This window comes from Aquarana catesbeiana, linkage group LG05 (assembly GCF_042186555.1).
Source record: "Aquarana catesbeiana isolate 2022-GZ linkage group LG05, ASM4218655v1, whole genome shotgun sequence".
NCBI lineage: Eukaryota > Metazoa > Chordata > Amphibia > Anura > Ranidae > Aquarana > Aquarana catesbeiana.
Window position 1 is genome coordinate 256,664,548 of NC_133328.1, and position 27,986 is coordinate 256,692,533.

General features: G+C 44.7%; 1 protein-coding gene across 1 annotated transcript in view; it reads right to left on the minus strand.

Moving 5' to 3' along the window:
* FASTKD3 (FAST kinase domains 3) overlaps nucleotides 1-27,986 on the minus strand; it is an 844,994-nt gene that overhangs the window by 611,438 nt on the left and 205,570 nt on the right. The window contains exons 3-4 of the mRNA XM_073630725.1: nucleotides 20,634-20,719; nucleotides 5,829-6,003 (exon numbers count right to left, since the gene is read on the minus strand). Coding sequence (XP_073486826.1) covers nucleotides 5,829-6,003; nucleotides 20,634-20,719 — 261 coding nt within the window. The remainder of the gene's footprint in view (nucleotides 1-5,828; nucleotides 6,004-20,633; nucleotides 20,720-27,986) is intronic.

A 27,986-nucleotide genomic window follows, 5' to 3' on the forward strand; every position in this document is an offset into this window, starting at 1 on the left:
GGGTGGTACGTGGAGGGGCACCTCGGGTTAGGGGGCGGCAGCTGCTGTGGGTACCATGGATGGAGCTCAACCTTCGGGGGGGAGATCCGGTGGGCTGGAAGGATTGGGTGGTCCACGGATCCCAGGGCCTTGTGAAGGCAAAGCCCCCAATAGGCAGGGGGGAGGGGACGACAGGAGGGGGAGGGGGGAGGGAGAGGCAGGCAGGGGGTGGATCTCTATCCAATTTAAAGTAAAAGGGTTACCAGAAGCCCTAATATATCATCGTCTAGAAGAGTCAACGGAAGTAGGTGGGGGGAGGGTTAGGATATAGGATGACCATACTAAAAATAGTATCCTACAATGTACGAGGGCTTAATACCCCAACCAAAAGGGCCAACATTTTAAGCGAGTTGAGGTACCTTAAAGCTGATGTTGTCCTTTTACAGGAGACACACATCGCTCTGGACTCAAATCTTAAAATCTGGTCACGAGACTATCCATTATGGTACTATGGGGACTCTCCAACTAAGCGAGCGAAGGGTGTCGCCATAGAATTTGCTAGAGGAGTGCGGTTCACCCCGGAAGAGAGAATGGTGGACCCGGAAGGGCGCTATTTGTTTCTAAGGGGTAGAATAAATGATGTAGAGTACTCCATAGCAAATATCTACGGACCTAATAGGTACCCAACAAAATTTTTGTTGGGGGTGGTGGAGAGGCTTATGGAGTTTAGGACAGGGTGGGCAATCATGGCAGGGGACTTCAATATTTGCATGGACTCTGAAATGAACTGTACGTCACGTGCACGGCGGCCTGGGATGGCCCGGGGAGAGTCACTGAAAAAGAAATTACATCATTATCAATTGATGGATGTGTGGAGAATTCAACATGCCAAAATACGTGACTACACTTTCCATTCCGCCGCGCACGGGACGTACTCACGAATTGACCTATTCCTAGTGGAGCATAGGATGCTGAACGAAGTAATGGGCTCAAACATAGAAATTGGGACTTTCTCTGACCACGCCCCAGTATCAATAAAACTAAAGATAGAGGGTGTACATAAAAGGAATACCATATGGAGACTGAACGAAGATCTGATACAGGATGCTAAGGTTGTGGATAGGCTAAAAAAAGAGCTAGAAGGGTATTTTACAACAAATAGTGATGATACTACCTCTGAAGCCACAGTGTGGGAGGCCCACAAGGCCTATATCAGGGGGATCCTGATTGCAATAGGAGCAGCAAAAAAAAAAAGAGAGTAGGCGGAAAGGCGAATCGCTACAGAGCTATAAAAATAACAGAGCTATAAAAATACAGGGGACCACGGTACAGAGCTGGAGATAACCATAAAGAAAGAGGAATTAAAGGATCTTATTGAACAACAAAACAGAGCGCTCTTCTATCGGCTCAAAAAAGAAAGGTACCAATGGGGAGATATGTCTACTAAATACTTAGCTAAAGTATTAAAAAGGAAAAAAAGGGCCAACTTTATCGAAAGTATACAAACCGTTAACGGGGAGAAGGTACACTCAACTCCAGACATTGCGCGTGTTTTTCAAGAGTATAATGGTAAACTATACTCAATAACCCCAAAAGATCCCCCAGATAGGGTCAAAAAGAGGCTAGACAATACTAGAACACTGTTAAATGAAATTGGCCTTAAAAAAATACCGCCGGATAAATTTAGCCTCTTAGAGGATCCCATAACGGAAGAGGAAATGCGTAAAATTTTAAAGGAGTCACCAGCCGGGAAAAGTCCAGGTCCCGATGGGTTGCCAGTTGTATATTATAAAAAGTTCAGTGACATATTGGTGCCTAGAATGTGCTCTTACTTGAATGGGGTAGGCGTTGGTTGGGAGATACGACGGGAAGCATTGGAGGCCTTAATTACCATCATCCCTAAGGAAGGTAAGGATCCCTCACTGTGCTCAAGCTACCGCCCTATCTCCCTATCAAAGTTAATGGGACAGTATCTGAGTCCTTTGAAATGTTCAATGGGACTCGACAGGGTTGCCCCCTGTCCCCATTACTCTTTGTCCTTTCATTAGAACCATTACTGGCTGGGGTAAGACAAAGTCCCAATATTAGGGGGATTCAGGTTGATAATGAGGAAAACAAGGTGGCGGCTTATGCCGATTAGATTTTGTTTTTTATTACCAGCCCTAGATTAACCCTCCCCAACCTACTGAAAACTTTAAAAACTTATGGCGATGTAGCAAATTTTAAAATGAACCCTTCAAAATCTGAGATACTTAATATAAGCGTTAGGCCACAGGAGGAACAAATTTATAAACAAGACTTCCCATTTATTTGGAGGGATACCGAGTTAAAGTATTTAGGAGTCAAAATAACACCTTCACACGAAACCATTTTCCAACAAAATTGTATCCCTCTGTTAAACGATATCAAATCTGATCTAAATAAAATAGCCTCCAGACAGAGGTCTTGGATCGGTAGGATGAACAGCTTTAAAATGGTAATCCTTCCTAAAATATTATATAAATTGTAAATGCTCCCAATTGCAATCCCAGATATGTATTTTAGGAAAATGAATACGCTACTACGGAGGTATATCTGGCAAAATAAAAAGCCTCGTTTAAGTTTGGCGGTACTTATGAGGGACAAGGCATAAGGGGGCTTGGGGGTACCGGATATTAAAACTTATTATATCGCAATTCTTATGGCACGGGTGTTTGAATGGGTAAAAAAAAATAAAGAAAAAGGTGGGTTAAATTGGAAAGTATGGTCAGTAAAGTTAATCTCGGGAAAGTGATATGGATCCCAGCGCACCTAAGAGACTTAGACGGGCACACTCACCCAATCACATGGACAGCTATGGCAACGTGGAATGGGGTACACAAACGGGAAAAATAGGGGTATAATTCCCCTCTGATACCACTATGTGACATTTATTATTTTGCACCGGGGAAAGAGAGGTTTTTTGGTAGATGGATAAAGCATAAAGATATACAATTAAAAGATATTACACGCAATGGTAAAATATGCACATATAATGAACTGATTAATAAAAAAGATGTTCTAGAAATAAATAGGTGGAGGTATGCACAGTTGAAACACTTTGTGGAATCCCTCCTCCAGCCGATCAGACCAGTGGACAGCTTGCTCCCATTTGAGCAGCTGTGCCTGGCAATAGACGGTAGGAGAGGATTTTTGAGGATTTACAAAACTTTAAGTAGATTAAGAATATTGGGTCCCCCGCCATTTATTAAAAAATGGGAGGAAGAGATGGGAACAAGAGGCACGGGGGCGGATGTTGGTAAAATATTAAGGTTGACACATGCTGTTTCACCGGACTGTAGTTCGCTAGAAATGGTGCGATGGTACAGAACTCCAGATAAATTACATCAATTTCAAAAGGAGACCTCTAACCTTTGCAGGAGGGGATGTTCAGAAATTGGAACTATGTTCCACATTTGGTGGACAGGCCCAAAAATTAAAGTCTACTGAAAAGAAGTATTACTAATAATAGAAGAAATCACTGGCGCCAAGATACCTGAAGAGCCATGGGTATGTCTGCTCCATGGGGTCAGCATGTCCATCAAACAATATAGGAGTTCATTATTGCTGCCCTACCTCTTAAATGCAGCTAAAAGTGTAATCCGCGAACAGTGGAAGGATCCCGAGAGCCCTTCATTGAAGCTTTGGCTTAGTAAAATTAGCAAAATTTATAATATGGAGTTTCTAAGGTTTAATGGCGAAATAGGAGAAGAAGGGTTCAAAAGGAGATGGAAAGAATGGGAAAAGTATAAGCATTCTATGAAATATGCTGAAAGGATGGTAGAGGGAAGGCAGTGTTAGTAAAGATGAGAGGGCTGGACTACAGATATATACAGACAGATACTTGGAGAGATCTGGGGGTAGATAGTGGGGGGGGGAGGGGGGGGTTTGTAATGTTGAGACTAATTTTATATGTATAGCAGGGCCGGGGTCACAACCCGGTGCAGGCTGAACGGGTTTTGTATGAATGTTTTTCTTATGTCTCAAAAAAAATCTTAATAAAGAGATGGAAAAAAAAATAGACACATGAGCTCCTCTCACCATCCCTGTACTCAGTGCACTGATAGGCAACACTGAAGAGGCACTAATTGGCAGCACTAATGGGCACTGATAGGCAGCACTAATGGGCAGCACTGCTGGGCATTGATAGGCGGCACTGCTAGGCAGCACTGATTGGCAGCATTGATGAGCACTGATAGGCAGCCCTAATGGACCCCGATTGGCACTGGTTGGCAGCATTGATGAACACAGGTTGGCACTGATAGGCAGCCTGATGGGCACTGATTGGTAGCACTGATGGACACTGATAGGCAGCACTGATGGGCACTGACAGAGGAGAGAGGGAGTTTACATGCAGCAGACAGTGAGAGCCGCTAAGTGTGTGAAATGGTCAGGTAATGTAACTTCTTGCAGGGAGAAGATAAGCTATAAAAACGAAGCAGTGATGTCAGGGGTGGGCAGAACCAAGCAGCCATCGAACACCAGCCAATGATTGGGCTGCTTACAAAAGGGGGGGAGCCAAAGAAACTTAGCGGTCCGCCTAGTCATCATCCCATTGGCTTGTGTTTACTAGCTGCTCGGTCCCACCCAACCCTGATATCATCACTTAATTTTTGACAGCTGGCCTCCTCCCTGCAAGCAGTTACATTACCTGTCAGTTTCACACACTGAGCAGCTCTTGCAAGCCTCACTAGCTGCTTCCTGTGAAACTGTTTCACAGGCAGCAGGTTACACACAGATGCAGCCTTTCAGAGCAGCCCAGGGTGCTGTCATTTTTAGGACAAGGTCTGTACCGCCTCCATGGTCGGTACAGACTGGGGGTCTTGGAGTCCTGTTCTTCCACTACAGCAAGCAGGGACGGAAGCACATCTCTGCTTGCTGTAGATAGAACTACAAATGGGCTGTGCCAAGACCGGTGGCTGAGGGAATCAGAGGAATAGCAGCCACCGGTTTACCAGGAAAGCACTGGCAAGTAATGGTTTTATGTTAAAGTTACCAGGCTATTTCAAGGAATCTACTGAGCAAAATAGAAGATGGATAGCATATTCACTGAAGGTAGGAAATTGGCAAAAAGAACACGTAAAAAAAAAATTTGCCCGGAGTTCTCCTTTAAACATGTTCTACGAAGACAGCAGATAGTGAAAACCCCAACAAGGGAAAATGCTCTGTTGGATTTCTTAATGTCTGTATGATAAGAAATAAAAATCTCAACAAAACAAATTTCAATAGGATGCTATCCCTACTACATGAAACTCAAATGGGATCAAATATTTGCAAAAAAGAAAAAAAAAACAAAAACAAAAAAACACACAAAGCAAGTTGAAGTGTTTTAAAGATGAAATAAACAAATGCATTAGTCATTGCATTGAATTGGGTAACAAGCATGAAAGAACAAAATTAAAACATATGTGACTAAATTCTAGTGTTAAAAAAATGTGAAAAAACAGGCCTACAATGTAAAAGGGACACCCCTTGGTATTCTGGATTTACAAGCAATACAACAAGAAACGCATAGGCAAAATTAGGGTAGCTAAAATAGAGCATGGGGACACATTTCTACAGCAAGTAAAACAATATCAATTTTTTTAAAAAAATACTGTATATCAGTAAAAAGGTTATTAAAGAAAAGATAGGCTCCATAACAGTTAAATATAGGAAGTTGGTCAAAAATCTTCAGCTTTTACAGTAGAAATAGATGGATTTAATATTCTTGAAATGTATATACAGCATTTATCTATACAGCAGACTTACAACACTCCATAAAACTTATACAGACAGAAATGTTCACCTATTTATATTATGCAGTTAAAAAGACTAAGTTCTGAACTTACCTAGTGTATAGCAAGAGGGTGACAGCACCTGGGAACTGAAAAACTTTTTACCACCTAAAAGTCCAATTAGTCCATTTTTCACTTTGTTAAACAAAACAGTGTTAAGCTGTGTTTCCAGCAAATCTCCAAAAATCATAAAATGCTTCTGTCTGTACTTTGAGTGAAGCTTGGGACCCTATAGATAAAGCATACATAAAAAAATTGTTTTGGTTAGTCGTACTTTGAACTGGCACTACAAAATGGTATAGCTCAAATTTATTTTGATCATAAATGTTCATAGTTTGACATATTCAATTGGTTATATTTTTGTTTTGCTTTCTGGATTAGGTGCAGGGACATGCTAGAATTCTTCAGCTGCTATTAAGCTGTACTGGGCGTCTACGGCTACCTCCAAACATACCTGTCCTTGATTTCTCCATTGCTATACAGGTGATACTTGAAAAATTAGAATATCATGCAAAAGTTCATTTATTTCACTAATGCAACTTAAAAAGTGAAACTAATATATGAGATAGACTCATTACATGCAAAGCAAGATAGTTCAAGCCGTGATTTGTCATAATTGTGATGATTATGGCTTACAGCTCATGAAAACCCCAAATCCACAATCTCAGAAAATTAGAATATTACATGCAATCAATTAAACAAGGATTGTACAATATCGGACCTCTGAAAAGTATAAGCATGCATATGTACTCAGTACTTGGTTTGGGCCCATTTTGCAGCAATTACTGCCTCAATGCAGCGTGGCATGGAAGCTATCAGCCTGTGGCACTGCTGAGGTATTATGGAAGACCAGGATGCTTCAATAGCGGCCTTCAGCTCTTCTGCATTGTTCAGTCTCATTTCTCTCATCTTTCTCTTGGCAATGCCCCATAGATTTTCTATGGGGTTCAGGTCAGGCGAGTTTTCTGGCCAATCAAGCACAGTAATCCCATGGTCATTGAACCAGGTTTTGGTGCTATTGGCAGTGTAGGCAGGCCTGCTGGAAAATGAAGTCAGCATCCCCATAGAGCTCGTCTGCGGAAGGAAGCATGAAGTGCTCCAAAATATCCTGGTAGACGTTGACCCGGGACTTAATAAAGCACAGTGGACCAACACCAGCAGATGACATGGCTCCCCAAATCAACACAGACTGTGGAAACTTCACAATGGACTTCAAGCATCTTGCAGTGTGTGCCTCTCCATTCTTCCTCCATACTCTCCAAAATTTGCTCTCATCAGAAAAGAGGACTTTGGAAAACTGAGCAACAGACCAGGTATATTTTTTTTTAGCCCAGGTAAGACGCTTCTGACATTGTTTGTTGTTCAGGAGTGGCTTGACAAGAGGAATAGGACATTTGAAGCCAATGTCCAGGTCCAATGTCTTGTGTGTGGTGGCTCTTGATGCACTGACTCCAGCCTCAGTCCACTCCTTGTGAAAGTCCCCAACCCTTTTGAATTAGCCTTTTCCTGACAATCCTGTCCAGGCTGCGGTCATCCCTGCTGCTGGTGCACCTTTTTCTTCCACACTTTTCCCTTCCACATAACTTTCTATTAATGTGCTTTGATACAGCACTTTGGGAACATCCAACTTCTTTTGCAATTACCTTTTGAGGCTTTCCCTTCTTATGGAGGGTGTCAATCATGGTTTTCTGCACAACTGTCAGGTCAGCAGTCTTTCCCATGATTGTGATTCCTACTGAACCAGACTGAGAGACCATTTAAAGGCTCAGGAACCCTTTGCAGGTGTTATGGCTTAATTAGCAGATTAGAGTGGGACACTTTGAGCCTAGAATATTGCACCTTTTCACAATATTCAAATTTTCTGAGATTGTGGATTGGGGGTTTTCATGAGCTGTAAGCCACAATAATCACAATTATGAAAATGACAATCATGTAATGGAGTCTATCTTTCTTTTTTTTTTCCTCCCACACTCCAAAGACATGCTGGTAGGTTAATTGGATCCCGTCTAAATTGTCCCTAGTATGTATGAATGGAAGTTAGGGACTTTAGATTGTAAGCTCCTTGAGGGTAGGGACTGATGTGAATGTACACTGTATATGTAAAGCACTGCGTAAATTGACAGCGCTATATAAGTGCCTGAAATAAATAAATAAATATATTAGTTTCACCTTTTAAGTTGCATTAGTGAAATAAATTAACTTTTGCACAATATTCTATTTTTTCGAGTATCACCTGTATATATATATATATATATATATATAATATATATATATATATATATATATATATATATATATATATATATATTTCCAAAGACTGGAGCTCTGTTAGGGATACCTCTGTGTCTTAACAAGACAGGGTTGCTTCTGCATAAATGTATGCAGCATAAAAACAGGATTTTTGACTTACCATTAAATTCTATTTCCTGGGGTACAGTACAGGACACAGGCTTCTTTATATTATGACTGGATTTTAACCACTTCAATACCAGGCACTTCCCCCCTTCCTGCCCAAGCCAATTTTTATCTTTCAGCGCTGTCGCTGTTTAAATGACAATTGCGCAGTCATGCTACACTGTACCCAAACAACATTTTTATCATTTTTTTCCCACAACTAGAGCTTTCTTTTGGTGATATTTGATCACCTCTGGGGTTTTTATTTTTTGCTAAACAAATAAAAAAAGACCACATTTTTTTAAAAAGTTTTTCTTTGTTATAAAATGTTGTAAATAAGTACGTTTTCTACTTCACTGATGGGCACAGATGAGGCTGCACTGATGGGCACTGATAAGGCGGTACTGATGGGCACTGATGAGGTGGCACTGATATGCGACAGTAATGGGCACTGAAAGGCAGTACTGATATCCAGTAGAGATGGGCACACATAGGCAACACTGATAGGCGACACTGATGGGCGGCACGGATGGTCATGGATGGGCACTGATATGTGGCACTGATGGACACTGATAGATGGCAATGATGGGCATCACTGATAAGGAGGCACTGGCAGGCATTAGTGATGGGCACTGATTGGCACCATTTGTGGGCACAGATCGCCATCCCTAGTGGCCATGGGTGGGATACCTGGTGGTCATCAGTGGTGTCCCTGGTGATATCCCTGGTTGTCATGGGTGGGCATCCTCGGGGGGGGGGGGGGGGCTTGGGGCTGCGCTGATAATCAGCACAGATCCCCCCCCAGTCAGGAGAGCAGCTCTCCTCTACCCGCATCTGACAGACGCGAGTGAGGAAAAGCCGATACACAACTCTTCCCATTTGCATTGTGATCAGCTGTGATTGGACACAGCTGATCACATGGTAAAAAGTCTCCGTCAGACACTCTTTACCTGGATCGGAGTTGCGGTGCGTCAGACTGATACACCGCACAACCGATCGCCACGTGCGCGTCCCCGCAGGCGCTCGCCGGCCTGTTATCCTGATCACGTCAAATGACGTCCGGTAAGGATAACACAACCACTTTGCCGACGTCATATTGCTATATGGCGGGCGGCAAGTGGTTTTTAATCAGAAAAAATATTTTATCGTGCATAAATTTAGTAAAGGTACAAACACTTGTAAAAGTCATAGTGTACTAAAAGTGATACGTTGAAGAACAAGCAATAACTCGGAAATCTGAGAACATACATCCCCTGAAATGTGTACCATCCGTAAACATGCAAGGAGAGAATAGCATCCCAAACAAGAAAATTACTCGCAAAACAGCATCCACATTAGGTAGAGCGTTAATCCGTATTCCCATGCCTGCCTGGAAATTCGAGAGCCGCATACTCCCACTTTTGCTGGTGCCACAACACTGTAAGTCCTCACAGTTACTCTTGGTGGGCGCTGGAATGGGCCCTGCTGTGAAATATTATATCAAGAATTGTAATTACATGCACCTGTTGAACAGGAGCAGAAAAATTGGGCCTTTGGTGGTGGTAGTGGTGGTGGTGTTGCCACAACACTGTAAGCCCTCACAGTAATGCCCCGTACACATGGTCGGACTTTGCTCGGACATTCCGACAACAAAATCCTAGGATTTTTTCCGACGGATGTTGGCTCAAACTTGTCTTGCATACACACGGTCACACAAAGTTGTCGGAAAATCCGATCGTTCTAAACGCGGTGACGTAAAACACGTACGTCGGGACTATAAACGGGGCAGTGGCCAATAGCTTTCATCTCTTTATTTATCCTGGCATGGGTGGCACTTTGTCCGTCGGATTTGTGTACACACGATCAGAATTTCCGACAACGGATTTTGTTGTCGGAAAATTTTATATCCTGCTCTCAAACTTTGTGTGTCGGAAAATCAGATGGAAAATGTGTGATGGAGCCTACACACGGTCGGAATTTCCGACAACAAGGTCCTATCACACATTTTCCATCGGAAAATCCGACCGTGTGTACGGGGCATTACTCTTGGTGGGCGCAGGAATGGGCCCTGCTGTGAAATATTAGATCAAGAATTGTAATTACATGTCCCTGTTGAACAGGGGCAGAAAAATTGGGCCTTAGGCACTGGTGCCACAACACTGCAACCCCTCACAGATGCTATAGTTGGAGCGCAGGAATGAGCCCTGCTGCAAAGTATTGCATCAAAAATTGTAATTACATGCCCCTGTTAAACAGGGGCAGAAAAATTGGGCCTTGGCCACTGGTGGCGGTCCCCAGAACCAAAAATGTTCTTACAAGCTATCAGCATGAAAATTGAGGAGGAAGAGGATTGTGACTCAGCATAACAGGATAGTCACTCAGCATCAGCATAGGCAGTCTTGAAGGGATCTCACATTAAAAAAAAAATTAATCGGTTACATCAGCATCAGGTGCTTGGTAGCTGGTGATCCAAGACTGATTCATTTTTATGAAGGTCAGCCGATCGACCGATTCGGTGGACAGGCGCACCCTGTGATCGGTTACAAAGCCTCCAGCAGCACTGAATGTGTGTTCCGAAAGAACACTGGATGTAGGACAGGCCACTATCTCAATTCCATACTGTGCAAGCTCTGACCAGTGATCCATCCTCAAGACCCAGTAACCCAGAGGATTTTCGGTGGGAAAGGGGTCCAAGTCTGATCTTGCTCCTGGGTAATCCTGCACCATGTGAATCAGATGCTGGCGATGGTTGCTGGAACTGATCAGACCTTGGGGCTCCGGCTGAACGCATCGGTCAGAGGGCCACCTTCTCCACCGGTCCTTCTGTGACGGACTGAAGCCTCAGCAACACTTTGTCCAGGAGGACAAGGAAATTGTAATCTCCCAGGCTCTGGAAACACGTTGCACAAACCTTTCTGCAAAGCCTCCCGAAGATGTTTCATCCTCTGCTCCCTCTGCGATGGCAAGATAAGGTCCGCAACCTTACCCTTGTAACGTGGATCAAGGAGGGTTGCCAGCCAAGTAATCATCCCTCCCTTTGATACCACAAATACTAGGAACCTTCCGCAGGCTATGCAGGATCAGAGAGGCCATGCAGCGTAGGTTTGCTGAGGCATTCGGTCCAGAGTCCTCTGGGTCACTAAGGACGACATGATCCGCAGCCACCTCCTCCCAGCCATGTACAAGTCCATGGGTTTCTTCGGACTGTAAATGATCCCTTGAAGACTGCTGCTGATGCTGAGTGCCAGGCTCCACCTCCATGCTGACACAATCCTCCTCATCCTCTTCCTGTGTGATCGGCGGGCACGCAGGAACACTGTCTGGATAAACACTGTCTGGATGAGAGCTAAGGAAGTCCTCTTCCTCCCTCTGTTCTGCCTCAAGAGCCCTGTCCATTATTCCACGCAGCGTGGAGAAGAGGGATAGTGTGTCAGAGATGCATGCACTGTCACTGCTCACCATCCTCGTGGCCTCATCAAATGGTGACAGGACAGTTCATCATAGCCCACTGGCATGGGGAAAAAAAAACAAGGTCCCCTGACCCTGTCCTGGTGCCATAGTCACATAGGTACTCATTGATGGCCCTCTGCTGCGTGTGCAGCTGCTGCAGCATGGCCAACGTTAAGTTCCACCTGGTGGGCATGTCACAGAGTAGGCGGTTCTTGAGCAAGTTAAATTCCTTTTGGAGGTCAGCCAGCCGAGCACTGGCATTATATGACCTGCGGAAATGCACACAGACTTTCCTGGCCTGCCTCAGAACATCCTGTAAGCCCGGGTACCTGCCCAAGTACGGCTGCACCACCAAGTTAAGGACGTGAGCCAAACAGGGCACATGGGTCAGTTGTCCCTGTCGGAGGGTGAAGAGGAGGTTGCTGCCATTGTCGCAAACCACCATACCTGCCTTAAGCTGGCGTGGCGTCAACCATCTCTGAACCTGCCCCTGCAGAGCTGACAGAATCTCTGCCCCAGTGTGGCTCCTGTCCCCCAAGCACACCAGCTCAAGCACCGCATGGCATCTTTTGGCCTGCGTGCTTGCGTAGCCCCTTGAACGCCTACGGAGCACCGTTGGTTCTGAGGACAAATCAGCACAGGAAGAGGCCATGGAGGAAGAAGAAGAGGAGGGGGGGTGGAGGAGAGAGGTGTGGCAGAATCACCACTAGAATTTTGGAGGCGTGGTGGCGGAACAACCTCCAACATTACTGCACCCTGTCCTGCATCCTTCCCAGCTGCCAGAAGAGTCACCCAGTGCGCGGTGAAAGATAGGTAACGTCCCTGTCCATGCCTCCTGGACCATGAGTCAGCGGTAATATGCACCTTACCGCTGACAGCCCTGTCCAGCGAGGTCAAGACATTGCCTTCCATATGCCGGTAGAGAGCCGCAATCGCCTTCCATGAGAAAAAGTGGCGTTTGGGAACCTGCCACTGAGGAACCGCACATTCCACAAACTCACGGAAGGGGGCAGAGTCTACCAACTGAAAAGGCAGCAGTTGAAGTGCTAGAAATTTAGCTAAGCTAGCATTCAACCACTGGGCATGTAGATGGCTAGGAGCGAACTTCTTTTAGCAGTGCAGCAGCTGCGGCAGGGAAATTTGCCTGGTACAATCTGACATTGGTGTACCGATAGCAGATTGCCTGCAAGTACTTGGCTGTGACACACCTAATTCTACACTTTCATTCCTCTCAGTGCAGGTTTCAGAGAGGACTGAAGGTATAGTGGGGTTGGAGATCCCAGCTGATGAGGAGCAAGGAGAGGTCCGCTTTGTTCTTTGGTGTGGGTCTTTTAGGTACGCTTGCCATCGAACTGCATGGCAGGTCGACATATGTCTGGTCAAGCATGTGGTGCCCAAGTGGGTGATGTTTTGGCCACGCGAGATATGCTTGAGATATATGTTGCAAATAGTAGCGGTGGGATCTGATGCACTCGTCTCAAAAAAGGCCCACACCAAAGAACTTTTGGAATAACGTGTAGAGACAGCAGCGTCCTGCACATGCGGAGCTCTGCGGTGTGATGCAGTCAGTGTGCTGCCCTTAAGATGGCCCCTGGAGGGCATCCTGCCTCATTGGAGATGTGCCTCCTCCTCTCTCCTATCAGGTACCAACGTGGAGTCAGTGACCAGATCATCCACCCCCTCCTCATCACTGGAGCAAATCTGGCAGTATGCTGCAGCTGGGGGAACATGACTGCCAGATTGCTGTCCTTCTTGGGCACCCCCTCTCTCTGGGCTCACGTTACTGCCTTCCTCTAGCTTCAAAACGCTGGGCATCCTCCTGGAGCATGTACCCAACACTGTGGTCAAACAGTTCGGGGGACTCCTCAGGAGAACATGGTAGGGCTAGGGAAGGAGTGACTGATGCCATTGAGCCGAGGGAAGAGGCCGTGTTGGCAACTGCTTTGCCAGACAAAGTACCCTGAGCCTGGGTGAGAGAGGATGAGGAGGATGAAGACGGGTTGGTCATCCACTCTTCCAAGTCTTCCGCATGTTGCGGCTCAACAGGGCCAGCTGCCAAAAAAACAACAAGCGTGTCCCACGGCCACATGCTGAGGAGGATGCACCGTCTCTACGACCAGCACTGTTGCCTCTAGACACAGAGCCTGCTTGCCCTCTTTTATTGGCTTGTAACTGTCTGCCTCTCCTTGTTGGCCTTCCAGACATACTAATGGCATGCAGTGAGATGTAGCTGCACAAAGCTGGTATGTATATATACAGTGATACTGCAGCTAGCAGAATCAACTGCCTGCCTGTGGTACTAATAGGATCAGAAGAACACCACCAATTTTCTTCAGGTAGCTTTAGGTGCTGAGGACACAGTACACTAACTGTAAATACTGTAGCTGCCTGCCTGTGGTATTAATAGGAGCAGACCAACAGCAATTGTCTCCAGGTAGCTTTAGGTGCACACTGTGCAGAGGACGCACTACACTAACTTGTAAATACTACAGCTGCCTGTGGTACTAATAGGATCAGAAGAACACCACCAATTTTCTTCAGGTAGCTTTAGGTGCACACTGCAGACGACACAGTACACTAACTGTAAATACTGTATCTGCCTGCCTGTGGTATTAACAGGAGCAGAACAACAGCAATTGTCTTCAGGTAGCTTTAGGTGCACACTGTGCAGAGGACGCACTACACTAACACTTGTAAATACTACAGCTGCCTGCGGTACTAATAGGATCAGAAGAACACCACCAATCTTTTTCAGGTAGCTTTAGGTGCACACTGTGCAGAGGACGCACTACGCTAACTTGTAAATACTGCAGCTGTCTGCAGTACTAATAGGATCAGAAGAACACCACCAATTTTCTTCAGGTAGCTTTAGGTGCACACTGTGCAGAAGACGCACTACACTAACTTGTAAATACTGCAGCTGCCTGCGGTACTAATAGGATCAGAAGAACACCACCAATTTTCTTCAGGTAGCTTTAGGTGCACACTGTGCAGAGGACGCACTACACGAACTTGTAAATACTGCAGCTGCCTGCAGTACTAAAAGGATCAGAAGAACACCACCAATTTTCTTCAGGTAGCTTTAGGTGCACACTGTGCAGAGGACACACTACACTAACAGTAAATACTTTAGCTAATAGGACTAATAGGATCAGAAGAACACCACCAATTTTCTTCAGGTAGCTGTAAATACTGTAAAAACACCTGCCTGCCTGTCAGGAGGAAGAGAATAACAGGAACGGATCTAGCTAAACTGAATACAGTGTATATATATATATATATATATATATATATATATATATATATATATATATATATATCTATCTAACTTAAATCAAATGACACTGTCTCTCTCTCTCTCTATCAACGCCGGAACACACTACACAGGGCCGACGTGCAGGCTGCCTTATATAGTGCGGGGCGTGTACTAAACCCTCTGAGCCATAATTGGCCAAAGCTACCCTGGCTTTGGCCAATTACGGCTCTCTGTACAGACAGCGCTGTGATTAGCCAAACATGCGGGTCATAGTGCATGCTTGGCCAATCATCAGCCAGCAATGCACTGCGATACCGCAGTGAAATATGGGCTGTGACACGCCACTCGAATTTGGCGCGAACAGCCCATAACGTTCGCAATTCGACGAACGATCGAACAGGCAATGTTTCAGTCGAACATGGGTTCGACTCGAACTTGAATCTCATCCCTATTCAACAAGCCCTGATGAAGGGTAAGTGTTGAGACCCTGAAACATGCTGGCTTTTGTTGCAGAATAAAATCTTTTATGGACTGTATGAACTAGTGTGGTGCTCCCATATTTTCAATTTATTTTGCAAACAGGGACAGGATAGCTGCATTAATATATAAACATAGGGAAATTGATCAACCATGACACTACAAACTGCAGCTGCAACATGTGAGCCCATCATTATAAGGTAAGGCAAACAAGCAACACAGACACTATGCATTTAAAATGTACTTAGTGTCACAAAAGGGACTGTCACATACGATTGGGATCATGGAGCTTCTGTATAGTGGTGTGCTCAGAAAGTGTACCCATGCAGGCTATAGCTGACCTGGTGTAGGTAAGCTCAGAGACAAAAATCTTGAAAAGCAAGGAATACAGGACTCACAGGAATGGCAGGAGTATAGCGCAGAACTGGGGTGGCAGGGCAAAGAAGACTGATAAGAGACACTTACTGCACTGGGGAGCAGGGCTCACAGCGAAAAAGGAGTATCTTCGCAGCAATGGGATGCAGCACTTACAGGAACACTGAGGTAACAATATGTATAAGGTACAAGAAAATGCACTGGGGTCCTGAGGCATGAAGGTGCACAGGATACAGTTGAGGTACAAGAAAAGTCTAGGACAGGGGGACACTCATTAGTACTGACAATGAAGAGCTAAGCCTGCCTACACATACAATGAAGATGAGGGTCCTTGGAAAACACTGGAGATAAGGGAATACCCTTACACCCAGTCCTCCTGACACCACATCCCTCCTGATGTCCAAGCACCATGCCCACCTTACACCCAGTCCTCCTGACACCACAGCCCTCCTGATGTCCGAGCACCATGCCCTCCTGACACCACAGTACCATTCCCTTCTGACCTTCCAGTATTATGCTCTCCTGACACCCCTGCCCTCCTGATTATCCTAATACCATACCCTCCTGTCCCCCCAGTGCCATGCTTTCTTGAGACTCCAGCCCTCCTGATCCCCCTGTACTGTGTCCTCCTAATTTCCCAGTACCATACTCTCCTGACCTCTGCACTGTGCTCTCCTGACCCCGCTATACCTTGCCCTCCTGACCTCCCTGTACCATGTCCTCCTGACCCCTGCCATACATCCTACGGACCTCTGTATGCCGCCCTACATGCTACTCACCACTGTACGCCTCCCTACATGCTACTGAATTCTGTATGCCACCCTACATACTACTGACCTCTGTACGCCACTCTACATACTACTCTACTGACCTCTGTACACCGCCCTACATACTACTGACCTTTGTACGCCACCATACATATTACTGACTGCTGTAAACTGCCATACATACTGCTGTAATCTGTACGCTGCCCTACATTCTACTGACACTTGTACGCTGCCCTACATTTTACTGACACTTGTACATTGCTCTACATACTAATGACCTCTGTACACTGCTCTACATACTACTGACCTCTGTACGCTGCCTTACAAATTACTGAGTCCTGGACACTGCCCTACACGCTGCCCTACATACTACTTGCACTGACCAGAAATCAGAGCACATAGTCAGGCCTGAAACTAGTAAAAAAAAAATCAGCTTGCAGTACCAGATGTTCTGCTTTTATGATGAACATGATTAAAACCTCTATAACAAAAAGGTAAGTTTCTCTTAGTAGAGAGAGGAGATCTATCAGATAAGCACACTAGCAAAAAAAGGAGACTACCTGGGAGTGGGAGGGGTTATTTGTGTTTATTTTTATTTTTTTAACAGTGTGCAGTCATCTGAAAGTGGCTGCACATAAGTCTTTCTTAATGATTTAAAGAAGCCTATGTCCTGTATTATAAGATTAGGAAACCTCTGTTTTTAATGCAAATAGTTGAAACAGCATAGGGGGAAAAGACAGTGGAAGGTTTGTTTTTTTACCCTAAAGGTTCTAAACCTTAGAGTTTAGAACCACTTTAACCCATAACAATGCCTTCGCAGATTGCTATGGATTTTCTGAAGAAAAAAAGAAGAGATATTGTTTTCCTTCAGGCAATATATATCTCATCGACCTCTTAGATGGATTCGTTCGGGATAAAGATAAAGCTTACTTTTGGTGGTATTCAAAGCTGAATTCCAGGAATTGAGCCACTTTGTAAAAAGTGAAGGTACACTATCACTCCCATACTTAAAAAGCCCTCACTGGACCCTACCAACCTGAACAACTTAAGACCCATCTCATTGCTCCCATTCACCTCTAAACTTCTAGAACGCTTAGTCTACAACCGTCTTAGCTCCTACCTCAGTGAAAATAACCTTCTTGAGCCCTTACAGTCTGGCTTTCGCTCGCAGCACTTCACGGAAACTGCCTTACTAAAACTCACTAATGATTTACTAACTTGCTAAAACCAACAGCCAGTACTCCATACTCCTACTACTTGACCTCTCTGCAGCCTTTGATACTGTTAACCACCCGCTCCTTCTCAATAAACTACATTCCTTTGGCCTCCGAGATTCTGCTCTATTCTGGTTCTCTGCCTATTTATCACAGCACTCCTTCAGTGTCACCTACAACTCTGTCTCCTCCTCTCCATTGCCCCTTTCTGTGGGGGTCCCCCAAGGCTCTGTTCTTGGACTCCTTCTCTTCTCTATCTACACCTCCTCCCTTGGTCACTTTTTAACCGCCCACGGCTTCCAATACCACTTATACGCTGATGACACCCAAATCTATCTGTCTACTCCTCACTTCACTCCTTCAGTCTCCTCTCGCATTACTAACTTACTAACTGACATATCAGCATGGATGTCGCACCACTTCCTTAAACAAAATCTCTCTAAAACTGAGCTATTAATATTCCCCCCTGCCCGTGCCCCCCTCTATGACTTTTCCATCAAAATCAACAATGCAACCATCAGTCCCTCCCCTCACGCCAGGGTACTAGGTGTAATCCTATACTCAGACTTGTCATTCAGCCTCAAATCCAATTGTTGTCAAAAGTTTGTAGCATCTCTAAAATTTGCCCCTTTTTAACAAATGAAACCACTAAGCTCCTCATTCACGCCCTCATTATCTCTCGCCTTGACTATTGCAACTCCCTTCTCATTGGCCTACCTCTCCATAGGCTATCCCCTCTCCAGTCTATCATGAATGCTGCTGCCAGACTTATTCACCTTACCAACCGCTCAGTGTCTGCCAACCCTCTCCTCCAATCCCTACACTGGCTCCCAATCACCCAGCGAATTAAATTCAAAATACTAACCATAACATACAAAGCCATTCACAACTCTGCCCTGAGCTATATCACCAATCTTGTCTCCAAATATCACCCAAATCGACCTCTCCGCTCTTCTCAAGACCTCCTGCTCTCAAGCTCTCTCATCTCCTCCTCCCATGCTCTTCTCCAGGATTTCTCCAGAGCCTCTCCCATCCTCTGGAACTCGCTACCTCCATCTATTTGGCTATCCTCTACTCTTGCTACCTTCAGGCGATCCCTGAAAACTCATCTCTTCAGGAAAGCCTATCATGTCTCCAACTAATCTCCTAAAATTTCCAACAGCTTACTCCCCATAGTTACAACCTTTTTGTACCACCTGCCCCACCCTATTAGATTGTAAGCTCTTCTGAGCAGGGCCCTCCTAATCCTCTTGTATTTTATTGTATTATAACTGTATTGTCTCCCTTTTATATTGTAAAGCGCTGCGTAAACTGTTGGCGCTATGTAAATCCTGTATAATAATAATAATAATTGTCTATGGCTTGTCTAAAGCCCAACTAGGTGCATGACACCTTCTGAATGTATCACTATTATTTGCATTTGACAGGCTTCTTGCTCTGTCAGAGACAGAGCGAGACTCCAGGATCTCAGAAGAGAGAAGCACAGCCGTTTCTCTGCTGCCCATTCACAGAAGCCTTGATATTTTGTGAATATGTTCACATAATACCATAGCTTCTGTGATTGGGCAGGAGGAAGGGAAAGGGCAGGCATAGTAGCTGCAGCGACTCTACTGTTGAAGATGCAGAAATCAGAAGGGTCAGCACCGGGCTTTCCCAGAAATACAGCGATAGCTGTCTTCTGGGAGTACTAAAAATTTGTCAGATATAAATACTAGAATAAGTCCAGGAGATGTCATGCACCTCATTGGACTTAACTCACAGTATGCCTTTACTTTTTACAATTCTTTGAATTCACCTTTAATCGCCACTGGGTTTTTTAGTTTTGTTGCTATATAATGCAAAAAATACTACAACTAAAAAAAACAGTTTCATGTAATTCCTGCAATACAACTTCTTTCATCTTAAATTTAGGCCAACATATATTCTGCCACATTTCTTTCAGAAAAAAAAAAGTGTAAATAATTTAGTCTGTGTGAAAGTTATGGAGTCTGCAAACTATTGCATATTTATTTTACAACCCTGTGTACTAACTGCCCATCTCATTTCTAGAGGCTCTAGAATGCCAAGATAGTACAAAACTCCCCCAAAATTACCTTTTTTTTGAAAAGCAGACACTCTAATGTATTAGATTAGTCATATCATGTGGCAGGGAGAGATATGGTCAGCAAGCAAGCAAATGATTGGTCCAAGCAGCAGACAGAAACATGGTCAATAAATAGGCCAGGGTGAGTCAAGGCGACAGGCAAAGACAACAATGGTGGGGCGGTGGTCAGAAACAATGCTGATGGCTGCACTAACAGTGCCACTGGTGTGTTGATGATCAGGAACAATGTTGCTGGCTGCAATAATCTGGTGACATTGGGACTGGTGTGGTGGTAATCAGGAACACTGTTGCTAGCTTACACTGGTCTGGTGACACTGGGACTTGTGTGGCAGTGATCAGGAACACTGTTGCTGGCTGCAATGGTTTGGTAACACTGGGACTGGTGTCACAGCGCCTAAGGAGTACTGTTATCGAGCACTGTAGGAAACACTCTTTTCCTCTCACAGCCAATCACTGTTGGAGGAAACAGAACACTGGTTACAGCATGCAGTCTTTGTTTACATATGTGATTGCTGTTACTGGTCGCTGTGTTCACATGGTACAGGAACAAGTTCATTGGTCCTATACCCCGATCTGTGATCTTTGAGCCCCACCTGTGACTTCATACATGTATTACTGTAGATAATTTTACACAATCATCGGTGCTGTTTAATGTCCACCTCAGTTTGACCTAACCCTCCTATCGAACTAGATACACACAGGCACAGCTAATACATATTCAAGCTTAATAAAAAAAGACAACAGATGCTTTTATTTCCAAGCCTTATGATATACAGTAAAATCATGAATTGTAAATTACATTGTACAGCATATAGATTAAATACCTGTAAGAGGATACCATACCTTATAGAAAGTGCATTCTAAGATCACTGTCAGGAACAGCTGGGTGAGCTGACCAAGCACAAAGGGATCTAAGGACCCAGAATCATCTGGAATACAATTATCAAGGCAAGTATATTATAGCAAATGTTAAATATCATTTTTAATAAACAGCATTGTTTTAGTTTCTTTGTTTTATCAGTAAAAAATCTTGCTACAAATAAAAATAGGATTTTTGCGTCATACTTACCTGTAAAATCCTTTTCTTTTAGTAAATCATGGGACACAGAGTCAGGCTAATATTCATTACCTGCTGGGTTGTACTTCATCATTCACCTAATGATGAAGTATAACCCAGCAGGCTAATATTCATTACCTGCTGGGTTATATTTCATCATTAGGTGAATGGACACTGGTAGACCAAAGGTCTTCAGACAGGAAGTGATCCCCTATATAACCCCTCCCATACAGGAAGTACTTCAGTTTTGTAGCCAGCACTGAATCCTCAAAAAAGAGGCAAGGGATCTCTGTGTCCCATGATGTACTCAAAGAAAAGGATTTTACAGGTAAGTATGACGTACAAACCCTATTTTCTTTTTCATACATCATGGGACACAGAGTCAGGCTAATATTCATTACCTGCTGGGACGTCCCAGAGCAATAGCCTTGAGGGGAGGGAGACACCTTGCCAAACAATAGCCATCAGAACTTATACGGCAGCCCGCAATACACTGCTGCCAAAAGCTGAATCCTCGGCTGCCTAAACATCCACTTGATAAAATTTTGTGAACGTATGCACTGAAGACCAGATAGCAGCCTTACAAATCTGAACCACAGGTACCTGATGGCTGCCTGCCCCTTCTTGGGTCCTTTGGTAAAACAAAAAAATAGTCTGATCCTCAGATCTCTGCAGATCTAGACAAATAAACCTTGACTGCCCGGACAACATCAAAAGAATGCAATAGTCTCTCTTCCGCCGAACAAGGCTGAAAGAAAAAAAGAAGGCAAAATAATGTCCTGATTTAAATAAAAGGCCGACACCACTTTTGGCAAAAAGGATGGAACAGGTCGTAACACGACTCTGTCGTGGTGAAGTACGGTTCCCTGCATAAAAGGGCCGCCGGCTCCAACACCCTTCTAGCCGAGGTGATAGCCATCAGGAAGGCTAGCTTGCGTGACAGCAAGTCTAATGGAATATCCCTAATAGGTTCAAATGGTTGTTTCTGTAATACAGACAGCACCAAGTTCAAGTCCCAAGGACACAAAGGTGACCTAATTGGGGGGAAGCAAGCGAGTTGCCCCTTGCATAAAGGTTCTCAGTGAATGAGAGGCTAAAGGCCTTTGGAAGAATACTGATAGGGCCGAAACTTGACCTTTGATTGTACTCAAAGCCAATTTGATTTCCACAGCTGACTGTAGAAAAGAGAGAATTCTCCCAATCACCCATTTCTGAGGATGCCATTTTCTGGCTTCACACCAAGCAATATAAGTCTTCCAGACCTTATTATAAATCTTCCTAGTGATAGCTTTTCTAGCATTCACTAGAGTAGACACCACTGGTCCCGAGATACCACAGTCCTTTAACACCCTGGCTTCAATAGCCATGCCATCAAATTTAGAGACTGTAAATTGGGGTGGAATATAGGACTTTGACACAGTAGATCGGGGCGACGTGGAAGTGTCCATGACCCATCTATGATGAGTCTCACAATCTCTGGGAACCAGGGCCTTCTGGGCCAGGCTGGTGCCACCATAATGACTGGAATCCCCTCTCTCCGAATCCTGCGCAACAACTGTGGAAGGAGAGGGATCTAAGGGAAAGCATAAACCAGGGAGTACTGCCTCCATGGAACTATCAGAGCATCTGCTCCAATTGCCAGAGGATCTCTTGTTTGAGACACAAACTGCTGTAGCTTGCTGTTGAACCTGGATGCTAGTAGGTCGACCTCTGGCCATCCCCAATGTTGGCAAATTTCCTGGAACACCTCTGGGTGTAGGGACCATTCCCCCGAGCAGATCTGCTGGCGGCTGAGGTAATCTGCCTTCCAGTTCTCTACTCCCAGGATATGGACTGCCGATATTATTGGCACATGTGCCTCTGCCCAGGCTAGTATGTAGTACACCTATTTCAGAGCTGAACAACTCCTGGTACCGCCTTGGTGGTTTATAAAGGCCATTGCCGTGGCACTGTCAGACTGAACCCTGATGGGGCAGTCCTGAAGCTCCACCGTCCAGGATCGTAGGGCCAGACATACTGCCCATAATTCTAGGACGTTGATGGGCAGGGTCTGCTCTGTCCCTGACCATTTCCCCAAGATGTCTTGTTGTAAAGGCCTGGAATGGAACTGGGCATAGGGCACTGCCACGAAGGAGGATACCATCCTCCCTAGAAGACTCATACAGAGCCGAATGGAGGGTGGTCTGGTGCCCCTTATCTGACGCACTTGATCCTTCAGGGCACAGATCCTTACAGGTGGCAAGAATACTCTTGTTTGGACCTTGTTTAGAATCACACCTAAATATTTTAGACTTTGAGCTGGTCTCAAGGGTGACTTTTCGGTATTTATGATCCAGCCTAAGCTTTTCAAATACCTCACTGTGTATATTATGCTCTGTTCTAGAGCCTGTACTGAGTGATCTCTGAGCAGGAGGTCATCCAGATACCCGAGCACCAGGATCCCTTGGGCCCTTAAAAGACCCAGTACTGGGGCTAGGTCCTTTGTAACACCCCGGGAGCTGTAGCTAGCCCGAAAGGTAGAACCACAAACTGAAAATGACGTTCCTCTACTGCAAAACTTAGGGACCTCTGATGAAGTTGAAAGATAGGTACGTGTAAGTACGCGTCTTTTATATCGATGGAGGCTAAAAAGTCTCCCCTCTGGAGTGAGGTTACTACTGAGCAGACAGACTCCATCCGAAAGGATTGTATCAATAGATACGTGTTCAGGGACCTTAGGTCCAGAATGGGCCTTGTGTCCCTGTTTGGTTTCTGAACCGTAAACAGGTTTGAGTAAAACCCTGTGGCTCTTTTGGGTACAGGAACCTCTACAATCACTCCTTGATGCACTAGATGATGTAGTGCCTGAAGCAATAAGTTTCCTTTAGGAGGATCTGAGGGAACGCTGGATGTAAGAAACCTCTGAGACGGCACCCCTGATAACTCCAGCTTGTAACGCGAGATATAATTGAGGTGACCCACTTGTCCTGAATTGTTGTTTTCCAAATGTCCGCAAAGTGCAATAGCCTTCTCCCCACCCAATGGAGTGGGGACGTCTACTCAAAAGGAGGGCTTGGTGCTAGGATTAGAATTTTGGCTTTTTCTGGCCCTGGCCTTGAGGCTTGCCCCTGGCCCTAGCGCGCTGTTGGCGGTGGAACCGCCCTGACACTGAGACATTTGAGGAAGCAGTCCCTGCGTTTTTAAACGAGGGACGTTTGGTGCTTTTCTTCACAGGAATTAGAAAACTCTTCCCTCCAGAAATCTTTTGGATATATTTGTCCAAGTGATCACAAAATAAACCTTCCCCCTGAAAAGTTGAAACCTGCCAATAACTTTTTACAAGGAAGCTTGGCTGACCAGTTCGTAAGCCATAAAAGTCTGCGCATATGTACAGACAAGAGAGCCAGAGGAGAAACCCGCTGTATTGAATCCTTTAAAGCATCATCAGCAAAACACAGCGCTCGAGGAATATCTGTCTTACTTTTAGGCAGATCACCCTCCTGGTTAAGCCTATCAGGCCCTTTGACTTGATCCTTTACGGACTGGCATATACCAATTGCTGCAACAGCGGGCTAAATAGCTGAACTGGCCAAAGAAAAAGAAAGCTTTTAATAATAATTTCGATAATTTCAAATAATTTCAATTTCTAGTCAACAGGGTCTTTCAAGCCCTGTGCGTTATCTAACTATCTAAGTTAAGTTCTTGTTTAAGGAAGAGACTGCTGCATATATGGCTGGCATGCTCCATTTCTTAACAAATTTTTCATCCATGGGATATAAAAGGGAAAACCTTTTAGGAGGCAAAAAAAGTCCTGTCAGGTTGTTCCCAATCAGCATACACCGCCTGTTCCAACAGGGTGTGTAGCGGGTAAGTCTGTGCAACCTGAAAAGGTCTCAGAGATCCCAAAGAGGACCAGGGGGACTCAGTCACCTCTGCAAGAGGCAACTTAAAGGCAGAACTAACCATTTCAGTCAGAGTCAGGATTTAAAAGCCTCTGCTACTGAGAGGCAGACATCGACTGGATATCTTCTTGTCCAGATTGCTCGGGAGTAGACTCATCTGCCGGGCACTACACCAAATCCTGAACTTTCAGCTCTTCCCCATCCTCATGCAATTCTTGCTCCACACTATGAGACTTCGGGAAGGGGGATCTGTCATGCTTCCTGCCACCCTGCAGGATGGAGGCAATCATGCCAGCAATCCTGTGCTCTAACTCGGCTAGGGCTGAGGACAGTTCATCCTTAGTGATAAAGGGTGAAGCAGCAGCGTTGACTGTAGGCACAATACCAGATAAGCGCAGTGGCTCAGATTGCCCGGGAGCCTCTGGTCTTTCAGGGGATACAACACTAGGGATACGACTAGGTTCATTAGGAACTACTGTGTTAGTTCCACTCCTCTTTTTGGAAGACATTCAATGCCTGCAAACAAAGAGTACTTGAGTGTAGTTAAAACACCTCAGAAGGGAGACCTTTTAATAGGGCTCACCAAGCCCCTATGCAACAATCCTGCTAAGCACCTTTAACCTGCCAAGCAACACCTGCTGACTTACGTGACCCAAGTAAAGAAAAATTAACCACTGCAAGTGTATGTTCAGAGCCTGCTCTGTGTCCCACAGCTGCCTTCTGGAAGCACCACATGCTTGGCCTGCACAGCTTAAATAAGCTGGGTGTGTGCCGGAACATTCCATGTGTGTCCCGGCGAGTGGGCGTGACTGTATTCGCGTACGATGCGAATCTTCACGCGCCCAGATAAAGGCTACAGTGTATGTGCAGGTGATGCCGCGTGCGCCATGGCTGCCAAACTGCTGAGCCCAGCAGCCCTCTTGTGAATGCACATGTGCCATGGCGAACCAAGGCATCATACAGGTAGAAACAGCCAGACACAAGCAAAAAAGGTGCACTTTGCAAACACCCACAGCTAGCCCAGAACTCCCCCGTATGGTCACCTCACACAGGTGTCCAGCCTTTAGCCAGCTTGACTGATTGTTATAATCACTGGGACACCCCACAATAATAAAATAAAGGGGTTTCACTTACCTGTCCAGGTGCAGGCCCACTTAGAAGCTAAGGGCCCAATATTCACCCTTGACGGCTGGTTCCTGTCACTTGGACCTTCAAGGACTGGGTAGCCTTTCATGTTTAAGGTCCACTCCCTTGGACCTGTACAGCACCCTGCAGGAAATGCCTTAGCGCTGTAATGTCCAGGATTTCCACTCCACATGGTCCAGTGCCCTGAGGTCACGTTACAGGCAAAACCTCACAAGATCTTGAGTCTTCTTTGCGAGGCTCGGGTACCATTTATCTAAGCATAAAAGCCTGTGTCAAATAGATCGATCGGTCAATCCCTTGATTCATTTTTGGAACCGTTTGTGGGACTAGAGACCTGGAGCTCAGAGAGCTCAAACAAACCATGCCATCCACCTTGAGGACACTGGTAAAAAACTGAAGTGCTTCCTGTATGGGAGGGGTTATATAGGGGATCACTTCCTGTCTGAAGACCTTTGGTCTACCAGTGTCCATTCACCTAATGATGAAGTATAACCCAGCAGGTAATGAATATTAGCCTGACTCTGTGTCCCATGATGTATGAAAAAGAATGTATGATTTTTTTTAATTGTGTATAAAACTAAAGTGCCTAAAGGACTTATTTTCCAGCATATTCAAACAAGTTTAAAAATCGAGCTTCAACTTACCTTTAAAAACTAAAACTCCTAATGTTATTAAACAGACTGAAGCTTTGCAATGTGACAAACATACCATGGACCCAAAACTGTTTAGTTGTTATTTATGAGTCCATTTCTTAATGAAAAGTGGACATTGCTATCCAGGATACAGTCATACTGCTGCTTTCTAAATATACTGTACCTTATAATTCCAAAATATGTGACCAAAACATACAGTAGATGAATAATTTTACATTTGCTAGATTTACAGCATAATTCCAATCAGATGGAAAATTCAGAAGGAATTTCAACTCCCCATTAATACACATGTAATCCTCAACATTTTTATCCAGTACAGATTAGAAGTGTGGCAGCAGACAATTTCCAGGATATCGTGTGGGCTACCCTGATGTAGGGTAGAGCATGGTGAGTTTACGGTCCTGTCAGATTCCAGGATATAATGGAGAAGTAGCTTAGCTTGTCACTGAAAACTTCCTCTGCAACAAACTACTCTAACTTGACATTGCAGAAAAAAAACAGGGTATAAATAAAATGACTCAAGAATGATTGTAACACAGTTGGTGGGGGAGTCTAGTGATTTTTGACTGTTTTTACATTTTTTTTCCCAAACATCTTTGTCTGTAAGATCGCAGGTCAGAATTAAAAAAAAGAAGAAAAAATTTCAAATAATTTCCGAAGGTGTTTCCTTGAGAATTATGAAAGACAGTAGAGACATATTTAAAGGTGATATTTCCTGTTATGTCAAATTTCCATCATCTCTCAAAATCCACAAATCTACAAGGTGACCTGAGGAATGACTTATATTGGTGGGATCACTCAGTGAGAGTGAATGTTTAAACGCATATGGCATTTACAACCATTCAAGGAAAAAGATTAATTGTGCTCTCTGAAAAAATGACAGCAGCAGTTGTAATGTGTACCAGTGCAAACACAAATTATCCACCTCAATACAAGGCACTTTCACCCCCTTCCTGCCCAGGCCATTTTTCAGCGCTTTCACACTTTGAATGACAACTGCGCGGTTATGCTACACTGTAACCATGTGACATTTTTATCGTTTTCTTCAAACAAATAGAACTTTTTTTTGGTGGTGTTCTCACTGCTGGGACCGAAAATTTTGAAAAAAAAAAGTTTTTCTTAGTTTCGGTCAGTAAATTTTGTAAATAAGTATTTTTTCTCTTTCACTGATGTGCACTGATGAGGCTGTACTGATGGGCACTGATAGGCTGCACTGATGGGCATTGATGAGGTGGCACTTATGGGCACTGATGAGGAGGAACGAATATGCCGCACTTTTGGGCACTGGTGGGTATCATTGGTGAGCACTGATAGGCGGCGCGGATAGGCGGCACTGATAGGCAGCATTGAAAGCCAGCACTGACTGGCATTACTAATGGGCTCTGATTTCTGGCACCGGTGGGCACTGATTGCTGGTGCTTTATTGTAATGAGGGCACTGATGGTCTTGCTGTCCCCTA